The 21,945-nt window shown below is 45.4% G+C and overlaps 1 protein-coding gene across 3 annotated transcripts in view; it reads left to right on the top strand.

Moving 5' to 3' along the window:
* The window catches only part of col12a1a (collagen, type XII, alpha 1a), a 50,150-nt gene that overhangs the window by 12,819 nt on the left and 15,386 nt on the right, over positions 1–21,945 (top strand). For 2 of the 3 annotated variants that reach the window (XM_085441394.1, XM_085441396.1), the window contains exons 14-41: positions 1,903–2,172; positions 7,023–7,289; positions 7,405–7,597; positions 7,706–7,830; positions 9,130–9,279; positions 9,378–9,497; positions 9,580–9,744; positions 9,834–9,980; positions 10,246–10,385; positions 10,913–11,042; positions 11,708–11,853; positions 12,351–12,480; positions 12,568–12,704; positions 13,394–13,523; positions 13,613–13,752; positions 13,959–14,091; positions 14,261–14,284; positions 14,985–15,124; positions 16,581–16,710; positions 16,856–16,995; positions 17,081–17,210; positions 18,858–19,000; positions 20,147–20,276; positions 20,378–20,520; positions 20,609–20,738; positions 21,292–21,411; positions 21,540–21,686; positions 21,762–21,878. In XM_085441394.1, the coding sequence (XP_085297520.1) occupies positions 1,903–2,172; positions 7,023–7,289; positions 7,405–7,597; positions 7,706–7,830; positions 9,130–9,279; positions 9,378–9,497; positions 9,580–9,744; positions 9,834–9,980; positions 10,246–10,385; positions 10,913–11,042; positions 11,708–11,853; positions 12,351–12,480; positions 12,568–12,704; positions 13,394–13,523; positions 13,613–13,752; positions 13,959–14,091; positions 14,261–14,284; positions 14,985–15,124; positions 16,581–16,710; positions 16,856–16,995; positions 17,081–17,210; positions 18,858–19,000; positions 20,147–20,276; positions 20,378–20,520; positions 20,609–20,738; positions 21,292–21,411; positions 21,540–21,686; positions 21,762–21,878 (4,017 nt within the window). The remainder of the gene's footprint in view (positions 1–1,902; positions 2,173–7,022; positions 7,290–7,404; positions 7,598–7,705; positions 7,831–9,129; positions 9,280–9,377; positions 9,498–9,579; positions 9,745–9,833; positions 9,981–10,245; positions 10,386–10,912; positions 11,043–11,707; positions 11,854–12,350; positions 12,481–12,567; positions 12,705–13,393; positions 13,524–13,612; positions 13,753–13,958; positions 14,092–14,260; positions 14,285–14,984; positions 15,125–16,580; positions 16,711–16,855; positions 16,996–17,080; positions 17,211–18,857; positions 19,001–20,146; positions 20,277–20,377; positions 20,521–20,608; positions 20,739–21,291; positions 21,412–21,539; positions 21,687–21,761; positions 21,879–21,945) is intronic. The other variant, XM_085441395.1, reaches the window with a different exon arrangement.

The following is a 21,945-nucleotide window of genomic DNA, read 5'->3' as shown; positions in this document are numbered from 1 at the left end:
GCAACCCTGGCTGACAGACACTGAAGGCTTGATCTTCGTGGCCCACGTGTACGTCTTAGCTGACCAAGAGCAATAAAGCGAAGGAAGCTTGAACCTGGCTGCCAGTGCTGAGATGGCACAATGTATTTCCCGATGTGATTTTGAAGGAATTTGCAGAGAAAGCAAGCGTGCTCAGTCTAGTCAGGTAATATATACAGTGACCCACCTGAGTCTATGTAGCTGCGTAAAATGATTAGGACAGTGCTGGCAGGTTAGTCGAGTTTCCTCTGAATTTCTCTTGCCTGCTGGCACGACTGATTTCTTTCAAGTGCCGTCTGCAGTCATTTATATTTTCGAGCTTTAGACGTCGTTGGCTGCAGATGTGAAGGTTATGTCGGCACATGCCCTGCAGGAAATCTCTCAGATGATCTTCGGTTGTGTCATATGCGGTTTTCTAGACATGGGTGAGGCCTTACTGTTATTTTGTGAGCCACCCTCGTTCCAGATCTTAATTTGAGAGTTCCTCGCCTTGATGGGTAGGATGCTCAGGAGGCGGGTGGGGTGTTATATAGAGGCGGCTATAATTGTTCTATTTTGATAGGTGGCACTGTAAACAATGCAACAAGATCTAAACATGTGTTTTGTAACCAAGCACTGAACTACAAACTGTGCAGAAAAGAAGTGAAACTTGTTTTTTTGCATTGCTGTAGAGGTTTTGCTTGGACTGGAGCATGTGTTTCCCCTTCTCTATAGCTTGTCTGCAAGTGCTGATGAAAAGTGAGCCGCTGTCTGCAGAAACCATTATGTTGTGATTTTTTTTTTTTTTTTTTTTTTTTTTTTTCCACCGTTGGTTCACGCACAGCCGGTAAAGTCAGTCAAGTTCATCTGCTTGGCAAAGATAATTCTTTTGATGGAACAATCTGGGTATTTATGAGCGGTCCACGCTGTTTTCATGGTATCCATAAATCTGGAACTCTTCATTAATTTGTGGCCATGGCCGTTGCGCTTGACAAGTGCCTCCTCTCTTTGCTCTCAAGGTGCAGATTTCTGCTTGGCAGGCACGCCCGGTGCCGTTACTTCCGTTCACTTTCCAATTCAGCCAGACTGGATAAGTCGCAGGGCCTGAAATCATCATGCATTTCATTTATAGGAGTTTTCTGTTCCATTACATTCTTTTCAACTGCATTTTTGCTTTTATTAAATCTCATTTGGTGAGGTTTGATAGATGAGGTTTGAGTGGGACCACCCAGCTGGTCAGCTCTGCTCTGCTCGCCCGCAGTGGGTTAGGTGTTTGAATGAGGATCAGGATCCCGGAGGTTGTGTGGGAGGCTGTGCGTGGCAGCTCATCCTCATCCTCCTGTGAGATATCCAGCTCCTCTATATGGCGGCCAGATTGAAGAGCCGTCTCAACACGAGCGTCCCTCTCAGCCAGGCGTGCGCTGGCCGTGCGTTGCGAGACGCCACCGCAAAGTTCCCTTCCCTGCCTTTTCTGCAGCTTTCTCCTCTCATGACAGTCTCCTAGGAAAAGAGAGTGAAGGAGAAAAACGGCGAGCACAGCATCTGCAATTGTAGTGAGCGCACATTTCTGGATCGGGTTTCCTCTGCTTCAATGGAAAATGAAAGAGCTGTCAGGAGAGGTGCTGAGGATATGTGATTAGTTCTGCAGAAGTTTTTCCAACCGTCTCTTATTATGAAGGGAGAAAACTGTGGGTGCTCAAACACATCCTCAGGGGTTAAGGTGGAGACAGATGAGTGATGTCTGGTGGTTTATCACCGCCATTGTTCATTCCGTCCCTTTCGTCAGATCTTTATATGTCTGCATTAGCAGTACTAACAGCATCTCAGCCCAAATATAAAGTACTGAACCAACTCAAAACAAACTTCTATGTCTGATCTACTTCTGCCTTTGAATCCATCCCCCAGAGCTCGGCTCACCCAGAGACTTGGTGACCAGTGACGTCACAGACACCAGTTTTGCCGTGTCTTGGACCGCGGCCCCGGGTAACGTTCGTCAGTACAGGGTCACGTACAAGTCTCTGTTCACTACGGAGTCTGGGGAAGCAGTAATACCAGGAAGCAGCACCACCACAGTTTTGCAGGGTCTCACCCCAGAGACACGCTACGAGGTGTCTGTGTTTGCCGTCTACGGCCATGGAACGGGCCAGGCATTGGTTGGAGAAGAAACCACAGATGGTAAGTTACTCTTCTTTTTTCTTGGTCTGTTTCGCTTTCTTCATAGGCTTTCTGTGTGAAGTCTGAAGACTTCATCTCGGTCATGCCTAGAAAGTGTGAAGCTAAGTATGTGTGATGTCACCGTACAGCCATAAAACCACAGAAGACACAAAGGGACCTTCAGATATTTCCCCCCACCTAAAACACAAACAAAGCCTTAGGGCTTCTTGCATCTGTTAAACTCCAAATACGGTCCAGGAGCATCATCACTGAGCTTTCTGGGTCAGTGACGCAGGCTTAAAAGTGGTCCAGGAAAAAATAGTGTTGAAAGTGGTATTTTGTAAGCTGTAGAAAAAGGGAGCTGTCATCAGCGCTTACTGCTCAGTTCATTCTGTTGAGCTCAGAAATAACGTCATAGCTGATGCCATTCGCCTGAGCAGTAACGAATCTGGAGACTTCACACGCACGTCTTCGAGGCTGTGCATGTATGTTATATATGTGTGCAGAGGTGATGTCATGTCCAGGACACCTGCACGAATTTTCATGGGAGATCCAGAGCAGATAGGCCTCACTCATGCATATTGTGCAGAAACTTGCACCAGTTGGGAGGATTTTAGTTCAAGAGTTAGTAAAAAAGATTTCAAGGAAAAAGATTTCCAAACACTATTATTGTTTATTGATTCTGGCAAGCAGGAGAGGGGGCATACCCACCAAATACAACCATCCTATCTAGAACCTCCCTGGGCCGAAGCGACACGCAGCTAACTTGGATGTGCTTCCCTTTTCCATTAATAAACGTGCTCCCACCGATGCAGAGGGCTCTGAATATTTTCCTCAGCCCATTTCAAATCCTCTGACAATTCAACAACAACAACAACAATCTTTATTTATAGAGCACATTTAAAAGCCTTGGGCATACCAAAGTGCTTTACATAAAACAATAAAAGGTTCAAACATTGATAACGGATAAATAAAAATAACGAGTTATGTTCATAGATAAAAGCTACCAATAAGAATGACTACAGCACATGGGTAATAGCAAGATAAAAGCTGTACCACCATAATAAAAGACACCAATAGAAAGATAGGAGGGAATTAATACAAGAGGTCAATAGGTCACAGCAACCAAACAAACAAACCAGCAATTAAAAGGTGGAGAAGGCAAGTTTAAAAAGATATGTTTTAAGCTGTGATTTAAAAGAATGAATAGAATCAGATGCCCGGATGCCAATCGGGAGATTGTTCCACAGCACAGGTGCAACAAGAGCAAACGATCGATCACCTCTAGTCTTAAGTCGAGATCTGGGCTGAGCCAGCAGTAACTGTGACGATGACCTTAAAGCCCTAGCAGGAGCATAAGGGTTTAAAAGGTCCTTAAGGTAGCTGGGTGCAGTGTTGTTAGTAATTTTAAAAGTAAACAACAAAATTTTAAATTGAATACGATATTTGACAGGCAACCAGTGCAGATCGGCAAGGACAGGAGTAATGTGGGCAAACTTGCTGGTTTTAGTTAGAATGCGAGCTGCAGCATTCTGAACTGTCTGTAATCTCTGTAAAAGGGAAGAGTGGAGACCACAATAAAGTGAATTACAATAGTCTAGCCTCGACGTTACAAAGGCGTGGATGAGCTTTTCGAGATCTTTATGCGGGATATAGCGCCTAGCTTTAGAGATAAGACGAAGCTGGTAAAAACTAGATCTGACAACAGCAGACACTTGTTTGTCAAGTGAAAAGGAGCTGTCAAATAAGACACCCAGATTCCTGACAGTATCAGAGAGAGAACAACTAAGAAAACCAAAGGCATCCCGGAGTTTGGCACGAAGGGCATTACTACCAAAAATCATAATCTCGGTTTTCTTCTCATTAAGGATAAGAGAATTCGACAACAACCACTTCTTGGCCTCAGACATGCATTCTCGGAGGCTATTCAGAGACAGAGCAAGATCGTCGTTTAGCTCAAAATAGAGCTGGATATCATCTGCATAATAGTGATAAGCAATATGGTATTTCTCAAAGATGGCACTTAAAGGAAGCAAGTATAATGAGAAAAGGGTAGGGCCCAGCACAGATCCCTGGGGGACACCACAGCAAACAGGTACAGCCGAGGAAGAGGATGTAGCCAGATGTACCGTAGAGAGCCGATTGGAGAGATAGGATTTAAACCAATCCAGGGCAGCGCCCTTGATGCCTACAGTGTGCTCAAGTCTCGCTAATAAGATATTATGGTCAACCATGTCAAATGCCGATGATAGATCCAAAAGCACTAAGACTGAGGGGCGTCCGTTGTCAGCCATTAGTAGGAGATCATTGAAAACACGAAGCAATGCTGATTCTGTGCTGTGATGTTGTTTGAAGGCCGATTGAAATTTATCATTTATATTATTCTCATCAAGGTAGGTCTGCAGTTGGAGCAGAACCACCTTCTCAAGTATTTTAGCCAGAAAGGGAAGCTTAGAAATTGGCCTAAAATTGGCAAAATCACTAAGCTCAAGGTTCCTTTTTTTTAGAACAGGTTGGATTATGGCATGCTTGAGAGCTGAAGGTACATAGCCAGAAAGCAAGGAGAAGTTCAATATGGACAATAAACAAGGTCCAATTACACTGAAACAATCCTTAACAATACGGGATGGGAGAGCATCATGTACACAGTTAGTATTGTTCAATTTATCAATTAGACGCTTCAGAGTGGAGAGAGAAACGGGTTCAAATTGATAAAAAGTGGCCGAACAATCAGGAGTAGACATACAATCAGTCACCAGAGGAAGAGTAGATCTAAGGGATAAAACTTTATCTAAAAAATAGTTTGAGAATTTTCCACAAAGACCCGGGGAAGACAGCAGTGGCATAGAGGGACGGGGGTTCACCACAGAGTTAAAAATTTTAAATAGAATTCGTGGATTGTCACCATTAGTGGTAATAATTTTAGAGAGAAAAGCCGCTTTAGCCGTTCTGGCAGCAGTTTGGAACTTCGAGCGGCTAATACGTAAAATATCATAAGAAGACTGAAGTCTATCACTCCTCCACTTCCTCTCATCACGCCGACATATACGTCGTAGGGCACGAACAGAATCATTTAACCAGCATTGTGAGAAAGTTCTAGGGCGTTTCATTTTGATGGGTGCAACAATGTTAAGAATCGAGGAACAGGTGGTAAAAAGAGTATTAGTAGAGTTCTCAAGTGTGTGTGGGGAAGAACAATCCAGCATACTAAATGGGGAGTTAACAAAAGACGTAATAAAGTTGACCACAGTATTGGCATTAATAGTGCGCGTAGGATAAAGAGGAGAGTTTAGGTATTGTCCAGTATCACCCAGGTCTACATCGAAGATGACCGGGGAATGATCAGAGAGACCAGTATTCCTGATTTCCTTAATGCAAATGTCCACATTGAATGAAAAAACCAAATCAAGGGTGTGGCCTTGAACATGGGTAGGCTCATTCACCCACTGAATAAGATTAAAAGAATCAGTCAGCACAAGAAAGTCTTTAGCCAATTGGTCATTCATACAGCAGACATGAATGTTAAAATCTCCAGAAACAATAACAGAATCATATTTAAAAAGAACGGATCCCAAAAAATCAGCAAATTCAGAGATAAACATCTTATGATATTTAGGCGGACGATAGACCACGACACACAAAGTGGTCCGAGAGCCCGTCAGTTCCAATAGCTGAACTTCAAAACTGGAATAGGTTGGAGAGGATAGCAGCCGTGCATCATGTTTATTATTGAAAACCGAGGCTAAGCCACCACCTCTACCAGTTAGCCTAGGTGAGCTAAAGAAGGCAGAGTCAGGAGGTAGAAGCTCAGAGAAGGGGATGAACTCACCCGGAGAAGTCCAGGTCTCCGTTAGAAATAGGACATCCAGTCCCGAGGTGAGAAAAAAGTCATTTAGGAGGAAGGCCTTATTTGAAAGAGACCTGACATTAAATAAGGCCAACTGAATCCGGGGGGCCAGGACCTTTGTAGTAGCCCGTCGCAAGGAGCAAAGGTTGTTATGTTGAACACCGCGGCCAGGCGGTGTTATCCAAAATCGGGCAGAGTGGTAAGCCACTGGGCGAGCAGGGTAGGTTTGAAGGCCGACGGAGCAAATCCAACGGTGGGTTAGCAATCTAGCCGCAGAGTGGCTGCTGAGATAGTGGAAGAAACAGGATAGCTCACGGCTTGTAGAAGGGAAGTCCATAGCCATGGCTCTGATATAAGCCTTAACGCGGACACGGACGCCGCTCCTCCTACCCCGTTTCCTGAGGCGTTTCCTACAGAGCATGGGAAGAGGAGGATAGGTCACATAGGTAGGGGAGACAGGCATCAGGGGGATAGCGGCACCGGCGGTCCCAAGGCAGTCAGGTCGTTGAGAACAGGAAAACCGAAGATTCAGGAGCGTGTCTCTGTCATAAGTTATTAGTGTACAATCACCTAGAGAACATAAAACCAAAGATAAAACAACGAGAAGTACAACGCCAAGGCGAAGACGTGGTCGGAGACGGTCAGCCATGCACACCGGCGCCATCTTGCTTCCACGTGACCACGCGAATGAGCGTGGTCAGAATTCACACTTGCCCACACTTGCCCTTCCTGCAGGGAAAGTAAGAAGCACTCAACAGACACACAAAGAATTTCCTCAAGATGTCACGGCAAGACATCAAAGTTTGGCGCCCAAAACCACCTATTAAACACAATCAATCATGTAACTTTGCATCTGTTTAAAGTGAGTAGGTTTGTATTCAGACGCGTGGAAAATGAGCCGATGAAAGCTACTGCGAGGTAGCTGACTGCGCCGTTTCCTTAGCAGCAGGAAAGCCTTGGTGATTTTATTCCCCCGGGGCCATCTATCCATCGTTTCTCTCTGATATTTGTTCCTTCGTTGCAGTTTCAGCTGCTGGCAGATCGATCGTCGTCTCAGAGGAGACGGAGAAGTCCATGAAGGTGACATGGCAGCCGGCACCTGGAAACGTCGTCAACTACCGCGTCACTTACAAACCACAGGCAGGAGGGCGCCAGCTGGCGGCCAAAGTGCCCGGTGGCACTACCACCACTGTGCTGAGACGCCTTACCCCTCTCACCACTTATGACATCACTGTGGTGCCCGTTTATCGCTCCGGAGAAGGCAAAGCAAGGCAAGGGGAAGGAACTACATGTAGGTTGGCCCGCTGTTCACTACACATCATGACACTGTAAATCCAGGCTATTATAAAGTCGTTAAAGACCCTCCACATCTGCCCCGATCAGTCTGTGTATTCCTTCCCCTCCAGTAACACCTTACAAAGGCCCGAGGAACCTCCAGACTTCAGAGCCCACCAAGACCAGTTTCCGTGTAACCTGGGACCACGCTCCCGGTGACGTTAGGGGCTACAAAGTCACTTACCACCCAGTGGAGGATGACATCGACCTGGGGCAACTTCTGGTTGGTCCCTATGATAACACTGTGGTGCTGGAAGAACTCAGGTTTGTCCCACTTTTTCGTGTTTTTACGGTTTATTATCAGACTCGTTTGGACTTTGGACTATGTTCTCCTGCATATTTTGTAATGAAAGTTGTTTTTTGGGTTGACAGAGCTGGTACCAAATACACAGTGAGTGTGTTCGGTATGTTTGAAGGAGGGGAGAGCATGCCGTTGGCTGGAGAGGAGTACACCACCTACTCTGACGCACCTGATCCTCCAAATTTTGACAAGCCAAGTAATATTACCCACATATATGTGATGTACATTGCACACGGTCATTGTAAGAATAAGAGAAGGCGCAGAGCACGTTCTATGCAAAAACAAATGAAAAAGTCTTAGTCATTCTGTTACTGTATCTGTCGTCCTGTTTAAGTCAGTGTCTCCAGTATGTTTTGTTTCTCTGTCAAACATCGGAGAGTGTGTCACATATTACATTTTTGTTTGGGGAAAAACCCCTCTGTAAATCCAAGCCACATAAAAGCTGAATACCTTTCTTTAAAGCGAATTGTCTCACAAAATAACAGATGTAATGGCAACTCCATCTGCCTGCCCTTTCCCTGCTTTCTTCGCCGTGTCACTTTGGGCTTCCGCTCTTTATTTCCAGTCCAGCCAGCGGAGATACGAGCCGTGCGTGTATAATCTGTTTGCACTTATAAAACGTTTTACTATCCAGTGAGTCAGAGCGTGGCAGGCAGCAAGTGTGAGACGAGGAAAGAAGTTGTGTTTGCTGCGAGGAAAGGTCAGCGTGACCAGTTAGCTGCAAGCCCTCTCCTAAAAAGGAGGCAGATGTAGACTCGGTGAGGTGACATAATCAGCGTTTCCTTGTACATCTACCGAGTAAGTGTCTGCACATTAAAGGCACTTATTCCTGGATCTTTATTGTTACAAACTATTTCAAATGACTTTAGAAAATCATATTTTACCTCCACATACCACTTCTTGGGCTTTTTGCCCACAGATGTTGTGTGTACTTCTAATGTGTAAAATCATGTAACCTGTTTTCAGTTGCAGACAGCAGCAGTTAGTGCGACATCTGCAGTTCTCTTTTAGGTACAAAGGATCGGATGACTTCCTTTTCATCACACAGATGTTTGGAAAACAGGATGTGAATGTTTCCTCGCTGCTCTGCAGGGCACAATAATCTCCTCAGTGGAGGCCTTTAATATAAAGGGCACATTCTCCTGGGAGTACCCCGTGGATGGGAAAACCACTGAAAGAATTACTGCCTCCACATGCTGCCGAGTGAAGAAGATCATAATTATACCACCTGGAAAATAATTGTTATCCACAGAGGGATGGAAGAAAGAGCAGAATTATTTGTTGCGTGCATGTAGAGATTGTTAAGCATTCAGGAAATTGTTTGGATTTTTGTGGAAATTTATTGCCGTCAGCTCTTCTTTCCTCCCTTCTTTTCTTCTCACACGTCCTTGAAAGCTCTTCCACCATTACACTAGAGCATTTTTGATTATATTTGAAACTCATTTGTAACGTTCACCTGGGATCCTTCGTGACACGTGAACCTCTGCCCTGTCAGATACGATGTGTAGGACCAATGCTCAGGCTGACATTGTGCTTCTGGTGGACGGCTCCTGGAGTATCGGACGTCTGAACTTCAAGACTATTCGTGCCTTCATTGCACGTATGGTGGGCGTCTTTGACATCGGCCCTGATCGGGTCCAAATCGGTGCGTTGAATCAAAATAAGAATGATAAAGTATGTATTTGTTAATACAGCAAAGGTTTTCTTTGAGGTGCTCTAACTAAGATTTGGCGGCTTCTTTAGGGCTTGCTCAGTACAGCGGAGACCCAAAGACCGAATGGCACTTGAATGCTCACCGAACCCGAGAGTCTCTCCTGGATGCTGTGTCCAACCTGCCCTACAAGGGAGGAAACACCATGACAGGTGATTCGCTTCGTTTCTGATCTTTTTGCTTTTGTAGACGCAAACGAGCATTTCGCATTACTCTGTGCCTTCTTCGTGGCAGGTCTGGCTTTGAACTACATCCTCCAGAACAATTTCAAAGAGGACGTCGGGATGCGTCCCAGCGCTCGAAAGATTGGCGTCTTGATCACTGACGGAAAATCGCAGGATGATGTCATTGCCAACTCTCAAAACTTGCGCAATCAGGGCATTGAGCTCTATGCCATTGGTAAGCAAAGAGTGGTGCAGTTAACTTGTGCTTTTCCTGCATCTAAAAAGCTGCTGCTGACCCTTGACCTTTATATCATTGTTATTTAGGTATTAAGAATGCAGACGAGAACGAGCTGAGGTCCATCGCCTCTGAGCCGAATGACATTCACATGTACAACGTGGCCGATTTCTCCTTCCTGCTGGACATTGTGGACCGGGTTTCTGACAACCTGTGTAACAGTGTCAAAGGGCCAGGTGTGTGAAGTCCAAGGTGTTTGATAAGCAGTATAATTATAGTGGACAGCATCAAGGATCCTCGTGAAAAAGCCACATTAGATGCAAAGAACGACCCCTGCATGAGCATCATTTACTCCCTCATACGTGGAAAAGCTATGAAGCTATGAAATGAGAAAGTTGGCCAGTTTCAGAGCTTTTCACTACATATAATTCACCCTAAATCAGTGATTTAGAGTTAATTATACGCAGCGGTTTCAAGCATTCTATGCTTGCATCTTAACAGGAGGCGCTCCAGATGCACCCACTAATCTGGTGACATCAGAGGTGACTCACCGGTCCTTCAGAGTCACCTGGGACGGCCCCGACGACCAACCAGAAAAGTACCGTGTGGAGTACAGGACTTTATCGGGAGCCCCACAACAGGTATTTGCCAAAAACACCAAAAAACTTGCTCTGCTTCAATCACACGCAAGTAATTCTAGTGCAGTATGTGAGTGTTAATGCTGCCCTGATGCTACTGGGAAACAACTTCTATTTCCAGCCACCTGTTTGTGTTGGCTTCTTGCTGTTTGGGTGTCTGATTACACTGCAGCTCGACACAGGCCAAGGAAACAAAAACAGCCGTCTCAGTTTCAGAGATTAGTAAGAAAATCTCGTGACTTTGAATGAGAGATGGCCCCGCTGGCCGGCAGCGTCTCGGCTCCACGGCGTGGATGTGTTTTTGGAGTCTGAAACAAATATGCAGAAGTTTGTTTTTCTGCAGCTCCCAGGGTTTGCTTGAATAGTGAACATTGTGGATTTGTTTATAGATGGTGAGGCTGACCTTTAGCCTGGTAAAAATTTACAGATTGTTTTCTGGGATTGATTGGAAATGTCTGTGAAGATATTCACAGTTCTGGTGCACATTAGTAAAACTTCATCAATCCTCTGATCCTCCTGTCTGTTATTAGGTGATCGTGGACGGCAGTCAGACCACTGTGGTTCTCCAGAGGCTGAACCCTCTCACACAGTACCTGGTCAGCGTCTACTCCGTGGTGGGAGAGGAGAGCAGTGATGCTTTGGATGGAAAAGAGACCACACGTATGTCCCACCTCAGCTCACTGAAAGAGACTGAGTGACTAAAACTCCACACACAACGTTAATGCAAACCTAACTTTGTAAACAGCGCTGCATATGACACTAGTAAAAATGAGCTACGTGATGATGAACTGCAGATGTGACCGTATTTTATTGCACGCTCTTAAGTGGTTATCATTTAGAGTCTAACTCAAACAGACCTTTCGCGCTATTAGGAAAGCCAGATAAATGGGGCTCTGAGAGAGCTACGGTTTCAATTCGAGCAGACTCTGGTGCTCTCACGAACCCTGAGTCTTTGCTTTACGAGCAGTTGCCCTTTGAGTCAGCCGCCATCATGCAATCTCTCCGGCACGGTTGCGTAACACAAACGTAATGCAACTCAGAGACTGTAATTCGTGTGTGGTCTCCATTAATAAAAGGTTCAAAGGATATATATATATACACATATATACGCACCTTGTTTGTGAAACCATATGTGGCTGCAAAAAGATGAAAGTACCAAATCTTGATTAGATGCAAATTAAGAGATTAAATTTGGTTTTAGGTCCAAATTTGAAAGAAAGATTATATAGTGTAAATGCAAACTTTATGCAATCAAAGAATTAATTATAATTGTGGCTATACAAATGCAGTGGTTAACAAGTATTTGCTGTTTCCTGGTTTTCCAGTTCCTCTGAGTGCCGTGAGGAGGATGGAGATTTACGATCAGCAGGTCACCACCATGAGAGTGAGATGGGAAAGGGCACCGGGAGCCACAGGCTACATGCTGCTCTACAGCGCCATCAATGCTACGCAGCCCACTACAGAGCAGGAGGTAAGATCCATTCTGGGAAACCAGAAGGCATCCAGCCAATCAGCTGTGGATAGAACTGAAATGGACACATTCACATGTGTTTGTAGGTTCATAACACGAATGCCTGCTCGCATACACGAGTACCAAACACACGCAGCGCCTCGCTAAAAGCACAAAGTGACCTGCTGTCAGCATTTCTGACTGAGTGCAGATGTCACACATTGAAATAACTTTTTACAAAGACACCAGTGTTTGCCTCGTCACTCAGCAGCAAGGCAACAGGAAAAAATACAAAGAAACATTGTCAGCCACAGAGGGGTGGCTGAACCATGAGCTCACTCTGCCAAGGGAACATCATCATCATTTCTTCATGAGGTGTCAACCCCAGTGGGGCAAACCCAGATGCAGCAGATGTGCTCCAGTATTTCTCCTCACCATATTTCCCAGCCAGCGAGGAGTCCCCCTCATCTGCTTCCCCTCTCAACCTGTGTTGTTTGTTTGGTTTGGTCCGCTTCCAGATCAGAGTGGGCGGCGACACAACCGACGTCCAGCTGGTGAAGTTGCTCCCCAACACGGCCTACACGCTTTCCCTATTTGCCCTCCATGGAGAATCAGCCAGCGAACCACTGACCAAACAGGGAGTCACATGTTCGTAACCAGCCTATCATTTCAATGTTTCAGCACAAATTCAGAGTCATTTTTGATAAACTAACAGAGTTTTTAACTCATGTGCAGTGCCCATGCCACCTGCGGGAGAACTGAGGGTTCGGGATATTACCCACAGCACCATGACGCTTGACTGGGATGCTGCTCCCGGTTCCGTTCGCAAGTACCTCATCACCTATAAGCCTGAGAGTGGAGATGCAAAAGAAGTGAGTTCGTCTTTCCTTTCATGGTATTACAACCGCTGTTATGACCAGTCCCTTCCTGCTATTGCAGAACCTCCTGTCTGTTATAGTCATTAGGATTTATGATGATTAAGTTGTTGGATATTTCTCGACTGATCCGTTATCACATTGTGGAGATTGCAGCTGTTTGAGTGGACATGAGGGGATTTTCTGGAGTCTAAAGAAATATTATGAAACTCTCTGAATGTGATTTTGCAAGGCTTACAGGCTGGTTCTGGTACTGGGGACTGGAGGAATACTTTATGGTTGCATGTCCCCATGTGGGAGTTGTTGGGCTACAGCAGCACATTCTGCAGGAAGTGAAGATTAAGGTGCTCTAAAGGTGGAAACACACTGAGCTGAAGATATGTGATGCAACACAGAGACATGGCGCCACTAACAACATCTTAACTTTCAGCTAACGAGTGAAACCAAGAGCACAAAGTATTTCGTGTGTTTAGTTTCTTCCTGTTTGCTTTAGTGTTATACCTGCTGGTCACACTGCTACCGGTTTTATGAGGTGCAGATTAGTGAGGTCACCAGAATTCCAGGAAACCTTCCCTGAGAACGAAGCCTTACACTTTTCCAAACGCGCAAAGTGATTCTTAAGCGCTATATATTCTTTATTGATACTGTATAATAACATTTAACAACTGTGTTTTATTGTTCTACAGCTGGAAGTGGGAGGACGCGTGACCAGCAGAGAGTTGGATAACCTGATCTCTCAGACAGAGTACGCTTTAGCTGTTACTCCAGTCTACGACGAAGGTCCCGGACAGCCGATGCTGGGAGAGGCCATCACAGGTCAGAATCGTTACCATGGCGCCGGCCCCGTTTGCTGCTTCTGACCGAGATGGAGATCATAATTGCATTTTCTTTCCTCCGCTCTAAAGATGTGGTTCCAGCACCAAAGAACCTGCGATTCACAGAAGTCACGCATACCAGCTTTGTAGCTCACTGGGAGCATGGAGCGCCTGACGTGGCTCTGTACCGCATTGGCTGGGTTAAGAAGGGAGATGCCAACACCCAATACGTAAGAGAAAACCAGATGTCCGGGATGTTTATATTAGGAATAAATCATGCAGGTATTTCACGATGAGTCCCACAGTAGGCGTTTAGCGTTGCTTAGGAAAGACCTCCGGTGGAGGCAGGGAGAACATCTAAAAAACAGACGATGAATTTTACATGGCTTACATTTGGTTTTTATTGGCTAAGCTGTCTTTGTGTTTTCCTCATCAGGCCATTCTGAACAATGATGAGACGACCCACCTGCTGGAGAACTTGGAGTCAGACACGCCCTACGACGTGTCCGTCACTGCGATCTACCCGGATGAGTCGGAGAGCGAGGACCTGCTAGGCACCGAGAGGACATGTAAGACGCACACAGTGATGACGACTCAGTAATAACTCTAGCTAACACTGTATGCTTAAAGTATTTGTCACAGTTTCTCTTCTTTTGGTGTTAATTTTGCATTTTGATGCTGTGTGAAGTGTTCGATCAAGGGTTTGCCCATTATGCCTTTCTATTTCTGCCTCTATAGTGCGCCGTCAAAATGGTTCCCCACGTAAGTGTGTTCATAGCAAACCAAAGGGATGCTTTTTCTTTCAAGTGACAAAAGCATGTTTTATTGTTGCAACCAGTCATCAGAACCGTTGTTATTTCATCATCAAGCAAGACCCTTAACCCATCCATCGCTCCAGTGGTGCTGATGCTGTCACAGCCCGGTTTTATTCTTACGTGTTTGCTTGTCTGCGTTTGTCCACGCCATCATCCCACGGCTTCTTCATGTCCTTACTCGGTTACATGAAATGGCTGGATGGAGTTCCACCATGCATGCCTGGCAAAACAAGGATTTCAATCCCTGTTTTCAAAGCCCGTTCCATCAGCCACCATCAGTTCATTCATCCATCCATGTTCATTCATTCATCCATGCATTTGTCATTCATCATCATCATCATATCATTATCATCCTCCTCCATCTATTGTCCGTCAAGAGACACCTGCTTGAGAAAAGACGAAGAGCGACTGTCTTTTCTTTTTTAAAGCTGCAGTCCTGTTTAACGCTCATTGCTCTATTTTCTTTCAACCATAAACAAAAGGCAGAAAATTAACTGGCATCTGAACTCAAATCAGCCAATAATCTCAAGGACTGTGTCTTTAAAAGATATTTCAGTGATATCAGAAACGCTTTCAAAGGAAACCGTATAACTGCTGTTGGCGTAGCTTTAACTGTCATATATGTGCTTGCCTGTTGCACTGTGCAGTGCCTCTTCCAGCGCCCACCAACCTGGTTGTGTACAATGAAACCACCACCACTCTGAACGCCATGTGGACTCCACCGACGGGCCGTGTCCAGAACTACAAGATCTCTTACGTCCCCACATCTGGAGGCAGGATTCAGACTGTAAGTCACACAACAGTTAGCTCGTGTTTGTCAGTGTTTAGCAGCAGTGACAGGCTTTAATATTTTAGCTAGTGTCTCCTTTCTTTTCATCTCCTTCTCAGTCTCGCTTTAATAATCCAGACAACTGCGGTTTATAGTTTATGGCTTTAACTCAGTCGGTGGATTTGTTTCTTCCTCCACAGCGACTTTGCTTCCAAGAAATCTATACAGCTGTGGCATCGGTGTTCAATTATTTGAGTTTATTCCGAGTCAAATCTCATAATCTGTTGTTTGGATACAGCGGCATTAGTGTGGACAAAACCTTTCCTACTCTTTCCTCAGTATTTCCTGACGCTGCAGACTGTCTCCCGCTGGTCGTGCATTTGTGGCCGTCTCGCTGAATTTTCAAAAGTCTTTCTGGATGACAGCTGAATTTTTGGTTTCAATTTTCTGTCAGACGTTTCTCAGAGCTTCCACGAGCAAGAATTAAAATGAGAACCAGAAGCCTGAGGACGAGCAAATATCTACACACGAGATTTCACGCTGATGCGAAGCGTCTGATCGTTTATTTATGAGATTAAAAGAGATCAAACTTGAACGTCATAAAAAGTTGAGATGTTTGAAGAGGCAGAGTCCGGTCACTGGTGTCAGATATTATCCTGCAGATCAAGTTTAAAGTGCTGCCGTGCACTGGTCCTTCACACTTTTATAGCCACCTTTTAACAGGTGCAATCCAGAATTTGTCATTTTAGGTGACTAAGACTGGAAGTTCATCAAACTGTTTGTATGTTTAAAATACGGCTCGGTGAGGTTTCTTCTTTTGGTTCTTGATGAAATGTAATTGTGCTAATGGAAAAGCGGACGCTTACTTACGTGTTGGTTCAGTGTCCGGATTTCAACGTGTATGAGTAACCCTGAGTTAAATAAGTGTGTTTTTTTGGAAATGGGCTGCACACATTTTGTACTTAAAGAAGAAAAAACTGCCGCAGTGCCAAATAATAAAAATAATAAGTGCCGTCTTGACCCGAAACGCAGTGATAAAACAAATCCAGCAAATGCAAACAGACACACACTCTCTAAGAATATTTACTCCTTATAGCAAAAGCCAACAGCGTTGCAGTAAATCCATCATTAGTCACAACAAGACATCTGACTGTTTCCACCATTAGCGGACATATTTACCTTGGCCACTGTACTGTATGCTAACCTTGTCCAAAAACACTCAGAGCATTCCACCTGGAAGCTTTCAGGTAGAATTCTTTCCATCAGGTTATCAATCTGAGAAACCCCGCAGAGGATACTTTATTCCATCTAAAACAGAGGAAATACCTCCTCCTCAGCACATAAAAGAGCTGCAGAGTTGTTTTTAAAGCTACAGCAAAAGAGACAGGAAATGCAGAAATATTTTAAGGACTGAAAAGCCAAGTAAAATTTACTAAACTAGGTAACTATGTTTCATTTGTTGTTCCCTAACTAGACCCAGGTTGGAGGAAAGAAGACTACAGTCCTGCTTCCTAAGCTGACGCCTGACACAGAGTACGCCATCAGCGTGGTGGCAGTCTATGCCAAAGGAGCTAGCGGACCGCTGGAGGGCATCGGAAAGACCAGTGAGTTGTGAACAAATATGACAGCCAAGTCTTGGATATATGAATACATCACACTCATGGAAAGTCTCTCAGTTTAAAAAAGCTCACACATGGTGTTCAGCCTTGTTGATGGATGCAACGTTATCATATCTTTATGTTATTCCAGAGCCTCTGGGTGGTGTTAGGTACCTGCGGGTAACTGACCCCACCACCAGCACCCTGACCGTCCAGTGGGAGCCTGCTGAGGGTAGCGTCCGTCAGTACAGGATCTTCTATGTGCCTGCAGCTGGAGGAGTGGAAGACATGGTAAGCAAGACATTAACAACGACATTCAGCCATCTCCAGTGGAACAACCCCGACATGATGTATGCTGTGTTGTATTTCTGCACAGGTGCAGGTATCAGGCAGTACCTACAGTACCGTCCTGAGGAACCTGGATTCTGATACTGTGTACACTGTGTCTGTGGTTCCCGTATATGCTGCTGGAGAAGGACTGCGCATGTCTGAGAACGGCAAAACATGTAAGCACTGCACGCATGCAACTGCTGCTGTAGGTAACGAGATCCACTGCAGATCCACGCGAGGTCGTTAGGCAGCGACAGCCACCTCTGTGTCATCAGGGTATAGAAAAGCCCACGCAGACCAAGAAGAAGACCTGTGAATGAGATGCCGTGACGTGGCAGTGGGATTTATTTTCCAGTGTCAGGAATCAATTCCCGTCTATCCGGAATGAACCGAGTGGCCTCGGCTGCTGGCCTGCTGGGTCAGAAACCTTCAATAAGGCAGCCAGTTGTAACTGATTTGTTTCAAAAATATCATCCAAATCCTCTGAAAATCTGCAATCCAGCCAGCTCAAATCCCATCTCCTTCTCCAGAAGTGAAAAAATACCTGAATAAGTCTGAACCGGGGTACCCGCAATTACCCGACGTCCCGGGTACGAAAAACGTCCATCAGAGAGAGCATTCAGCTGACTCGCTGGGACAGAGCTTTAAACCTTACCTGCAAACTGGAACTTAAAGCTTAAAATAAATGACAGCATTGAGCTCAGTCAGCTTAGTTTGAGTGAACATCGGTTTTCCAGTTTCTCCCACAGCTGAACCACCGAACTCTGCTGGGAATTAGTCAGCATTTTGTGGGGTGATTGCGCAGGAAGGAATTCCTCTGGCCTGGCAGCACTATAATGGTGTCTCCTCTCTCTTTACTGTAACATTGTCCATTTATAGGTTGAGTGAAGGCTAGCGGTCAGGGTAATGGCGGGGCTGGGGTATTTGGCTCCTCTCTGGGAAAAAGAAACAGGGGCTTTGAAATGAATAGAGAGCATTATATGTATAATTGCTCTCAGCCTGCTTTGCTGGGGTCATGCGCCGTGCCAGCTACTGTTACCCCCATTTTCCCTTCTGTAGCAATAGTTCATCATGTTCAGTGGCTTTTCAGTGGACAAGTCAAAGCTCACGCTGCCTGTGTACATATATTTATGTTCATTAACGTCAGGCCTTGAATCGGCTCTCGTCTGATTCAACCGTTTGAGCTAACAAGCTGCTCGGCGAGCATTCACAGCATCTTAAAAGTAACAAGCGTTGGTCTGTAAAACATTTAAAGTACGGAAGCTTGCTTACTTTTTTTTCTCCTGCGTTTATGGGGTTATAATTGAGAGCAGCACAAAACCTCCAAACATCTGCTTTGGTTTTTTAGAAGTCTAGCTTCACACAGAGCTGCACATAGGCCTTTCTGTATCCTTTTCATTAACCTTCAGGGCACTGACAGGAAGTGCCCTGTTGATAGCTGTATTGTTAAATAGCATCCTAAACTCGTCTCTGTTGGCTGCTGGGGGAGTTTTACTGGAGAGTTCTCATGTTGTCCTGTTCTGGCCATAAAATGAGTCCAGACCATGATTTATAAACCTTGACAAAGGGAGGATGACAGGACTACAGGAGATTCACAGAGGTGTTATTTAGATACTCGTAAACCTTTTCATCTGGAGTATTTACCAGTACTGGAACCCCAGTTATGCATTTGTGCTTCATTCTTATGGGTTTTGTTTAATTGTTGGTTTTTTAGCCTTAATTTATTGCCATTTTTGCAGTTGTCAGCCTTTCCTTTCCGTTCGTCCTCGTTCTCTTGCCCCTCTTTAATTCCTTCTTACCAAACAATATTCCTGTCCCTGCAGTGGAGCGCAGCCCCGTCAGAAACATCCAGGTTTACAACCCCACCACCAACACTTTGAACGTTCGCTGGGAAGCTGCCACAGGTCCAGTCCAGCAGTACCGGGTGGTCTACTCTCCTCTGAACGGTGCCAAGCCTTCAGAATCAGTGAGTTTCCAACTGCTGTGTGGGAATGGCTGATACGTAAATTATATTATTAGATTATACTTGAGAAAACTAACTGAGAGCAGGTTTATTTCTAATGCCTTCAATCATACAGAATGCGCACAAATATTGAGGATCACCACATGGAGCTGGAAGTGGGAGCATTTGCAGTTTACCGTGCAATTACTTTTAAAAGCACTCGGCCTGCTCACCAAACGCATTGGTGCGAGCGTGTTTGCATGTGTGCACTTTCTGCCATTTGGATTGTTTTGTGTAAATAAGTGCTTGAGTTTCAAACACGTTCATTAAAGCAGAAATTCTTTAGCTGCAGCTCCCGCTCTCTCCGTGCTGCGTGCCATCTGGCATCAGAGTGCCCACATCTTCATATGTTAAAGATTTCTGGGCAGCTCAAAGAATCCATAAAACTTTTAAAGCGTCTCTTTGCATCAGCTTTCTTCAACATCCATGCCAGATGGACTGCACCACTAGTTTCTTCACTGGGTCGCTAACGACAGTGTCTTTAAGAAGGTGATAGAAATTCCAGCATATTGATAAAGACATGCACTCAGCTTTCTTTTCCCCCCCTTTGGTCAGCACGTTTAGGACAGGATCGTGCCCTTTGCATGGCCAGAGCTAATTATGCGGGTCAGTGGTAATGTAGCCTGTTTCAGCCAGCACCACCAAATCCAACGCCAGCTGGAAATTTGCAGCGTAGCTTTTTAGCTTCATCATCATTGGCTGCTGAGTCCTAAGCCTAAGTTTGACCAGGAGACACTGTGGCATGATTCAGACACCCACAAACATGTTTGAACCTCCACCAGGCCAGAGCGCTGACCTTAGCCTGTCCAGATAACCGCTCTGAGGCTAAGGACACACGATCAGCTGTCACCTCCATCAGTGCTGGCTGTCACCCACCTAGCCCCCTTTTCTGTCCTTTTTTAAACCACTATCACACCTCTGAACATCAAAGGACTGTTTGGCTCTTCCTTTCACTGCTGCTGACAACAAGGAGCCATTCAGTAAAAGGCAGGTGTAGAAAACAAGCAGCTGCCAGACGAGAGGGGCAGAGTCTGTGGCTGCGTGAATGTTGGATTTGGCCCTTTGGTGCATGTGTGCATAAAAGCTCACTTATTTTGTGTCTCTGCACAGATTCTGGTACCAGGGTCAACCACCACAGCCTTGTTGCAGCAGCTGCTTCCAAACACTGATTACAATGTGGGAGTTGTTGCTCTGTACAGCGATGGCGAAGGACCTGCTATCATGGATGAAGGAAAGACATGTAAGAACCCGGGCCAGTGTGTTTTGTTAGCAGCTCTGAGACGCGCAGGTGTTTTCAACAAAAATGCAAAACCATATTCTTCTTCCCGTTTCTGTGCTCAGTGCCTCGAAGTGCCCCGAGGAACCTGCGCGTATACGACCCCACCACCACTACCCTCTCTGTCAGCTGGGACCATGCAGATGGTCCTGTCATGGAGTACCGCATCACCTACGCCCAGATCACAGGAGACCCGATTGAGGGATATGTGAGCATATTTATAATTCGACAGCGATGTTTTTGTGGCCATAAATAACAAAGGCACTTGTTTATGCATCCAATTCTTCTGCTTGTAGACTACAGTGCCAGGAAACCGAAACAACGTGATCCTGCAGAACCTGGACCCGGACACGCCGTATAACATCAAAGTGACCGCCATCTATGCTGATGGAGCAGGAGGAGAGGTGGATGGTGACGGACGCACAGGTACAAGCTGTTCCATCTGTGTGACCCTGTGAGAGTTTTTATTCAATAAGCGAGTGTTATTGATCAGCGGCGAGCAGAAAATCCGAACGGATTGATTCACTAATGAGGTTCCTGAGGAACTGAACATTATACCAAACGTGGAATAAGTGATATTGTTGACTTTTAAAGAATGCCAAAAGCACAAAATGCCTTTGGCAGAAAAGCTGCCTGCACTCCAGTGAAGGAGATCGTATCCTCGTAGTGCTGGCCAGAGTCTTGCCTAACTTTGCTTCTCAAACAAAAGAAACACTATTGCGTATCGTAATGCCGCTCCGCTCCTTCAGGCAGATTATTATTCTTATTATGATTTTTTTTTACTTTCTTTCATGTGCTGGAATTTATCATCCCACTAATCGCACATTAGAATATTTCACTCAATGTTATTATGAGCAGTGAAGTCAGATGCAGAAATTACCCAGCTGCTGATGGATCACCAAAACTCAGATCCTGTGCATCCCATTACAGTGAACCTTATCCTGTGTTGACTGCGCCGCTCTGTCTTTGCTTCCTGCAGTGGGAATGCTCGGCCCCAGGAATCTGCGTGTTTCTGATGAGTGGTACACCCGCTTCAGGGTGTCCTGGGACCCCGCCCCCTCCAGGGTTAACGGATACAAGATTATCTACCAACCTGAGGGTACGGACATGCTTTAGCATTGGATCAAAAACTATATATCGTTGTTGTTGTTTTTCTAGTTGTATGAGTTGTTACTAGACAAAAAGCCTCATTGCTTACATGCAAGTCATATTAATGTTGCTTTTCAGGCTCGGATGAGTCCATGGAGGTGTCTGTTGGAGACGTAACCTCCCACCAGCTCCATAACCTGAAACCTGGAACCACCTATGACCTGAAGGTGTTGGCACAGTACAACACGGGTGACAGTGCACCTTTGGTCGGTCAAGGCACCACCTGTAAGTACGCTGCTACCTGATGGTTGATGTCTGGATCGGATGGATTTGTAATGAGCTGCGTTTGCTTGTCTTTAGTGTATCTGAATGTGACGGACTTGAACACCTACAACGTTGGCTACGACTCCTTCTGCCTCCGATGGGCCCCTCACAGAGCGGCCACCTCTTACAGACTCAAAGTCAATCCTTTTGATAGTAAGTTCAGTTCACCCGGTTACACGTCACAGTAACGTTTTAGAATCAGTTGCTAAGTCGCTCTCCT

This window comes from Copadichromis virginalis, linkage group LG19 (genome assembly GCF_057382275.1).
Source record: "Copadichromis virginalis isolate Kocher_CV1m ecotype Utaka linkage group LG19, C_Virginalis_male_GT1.1, whole genome shotgun sequence".
Classification (NCBI taxonomy): domain Eukaryota; kingdom Metazoa; phylum Chordata; class Actinopteri; order Cichliformes; family Cichlidae; genus Copadichromis; species Copadichromis virginalis.
This window is presented reverse-complemented; position numbering and strand designations above follow the sequence as displayed.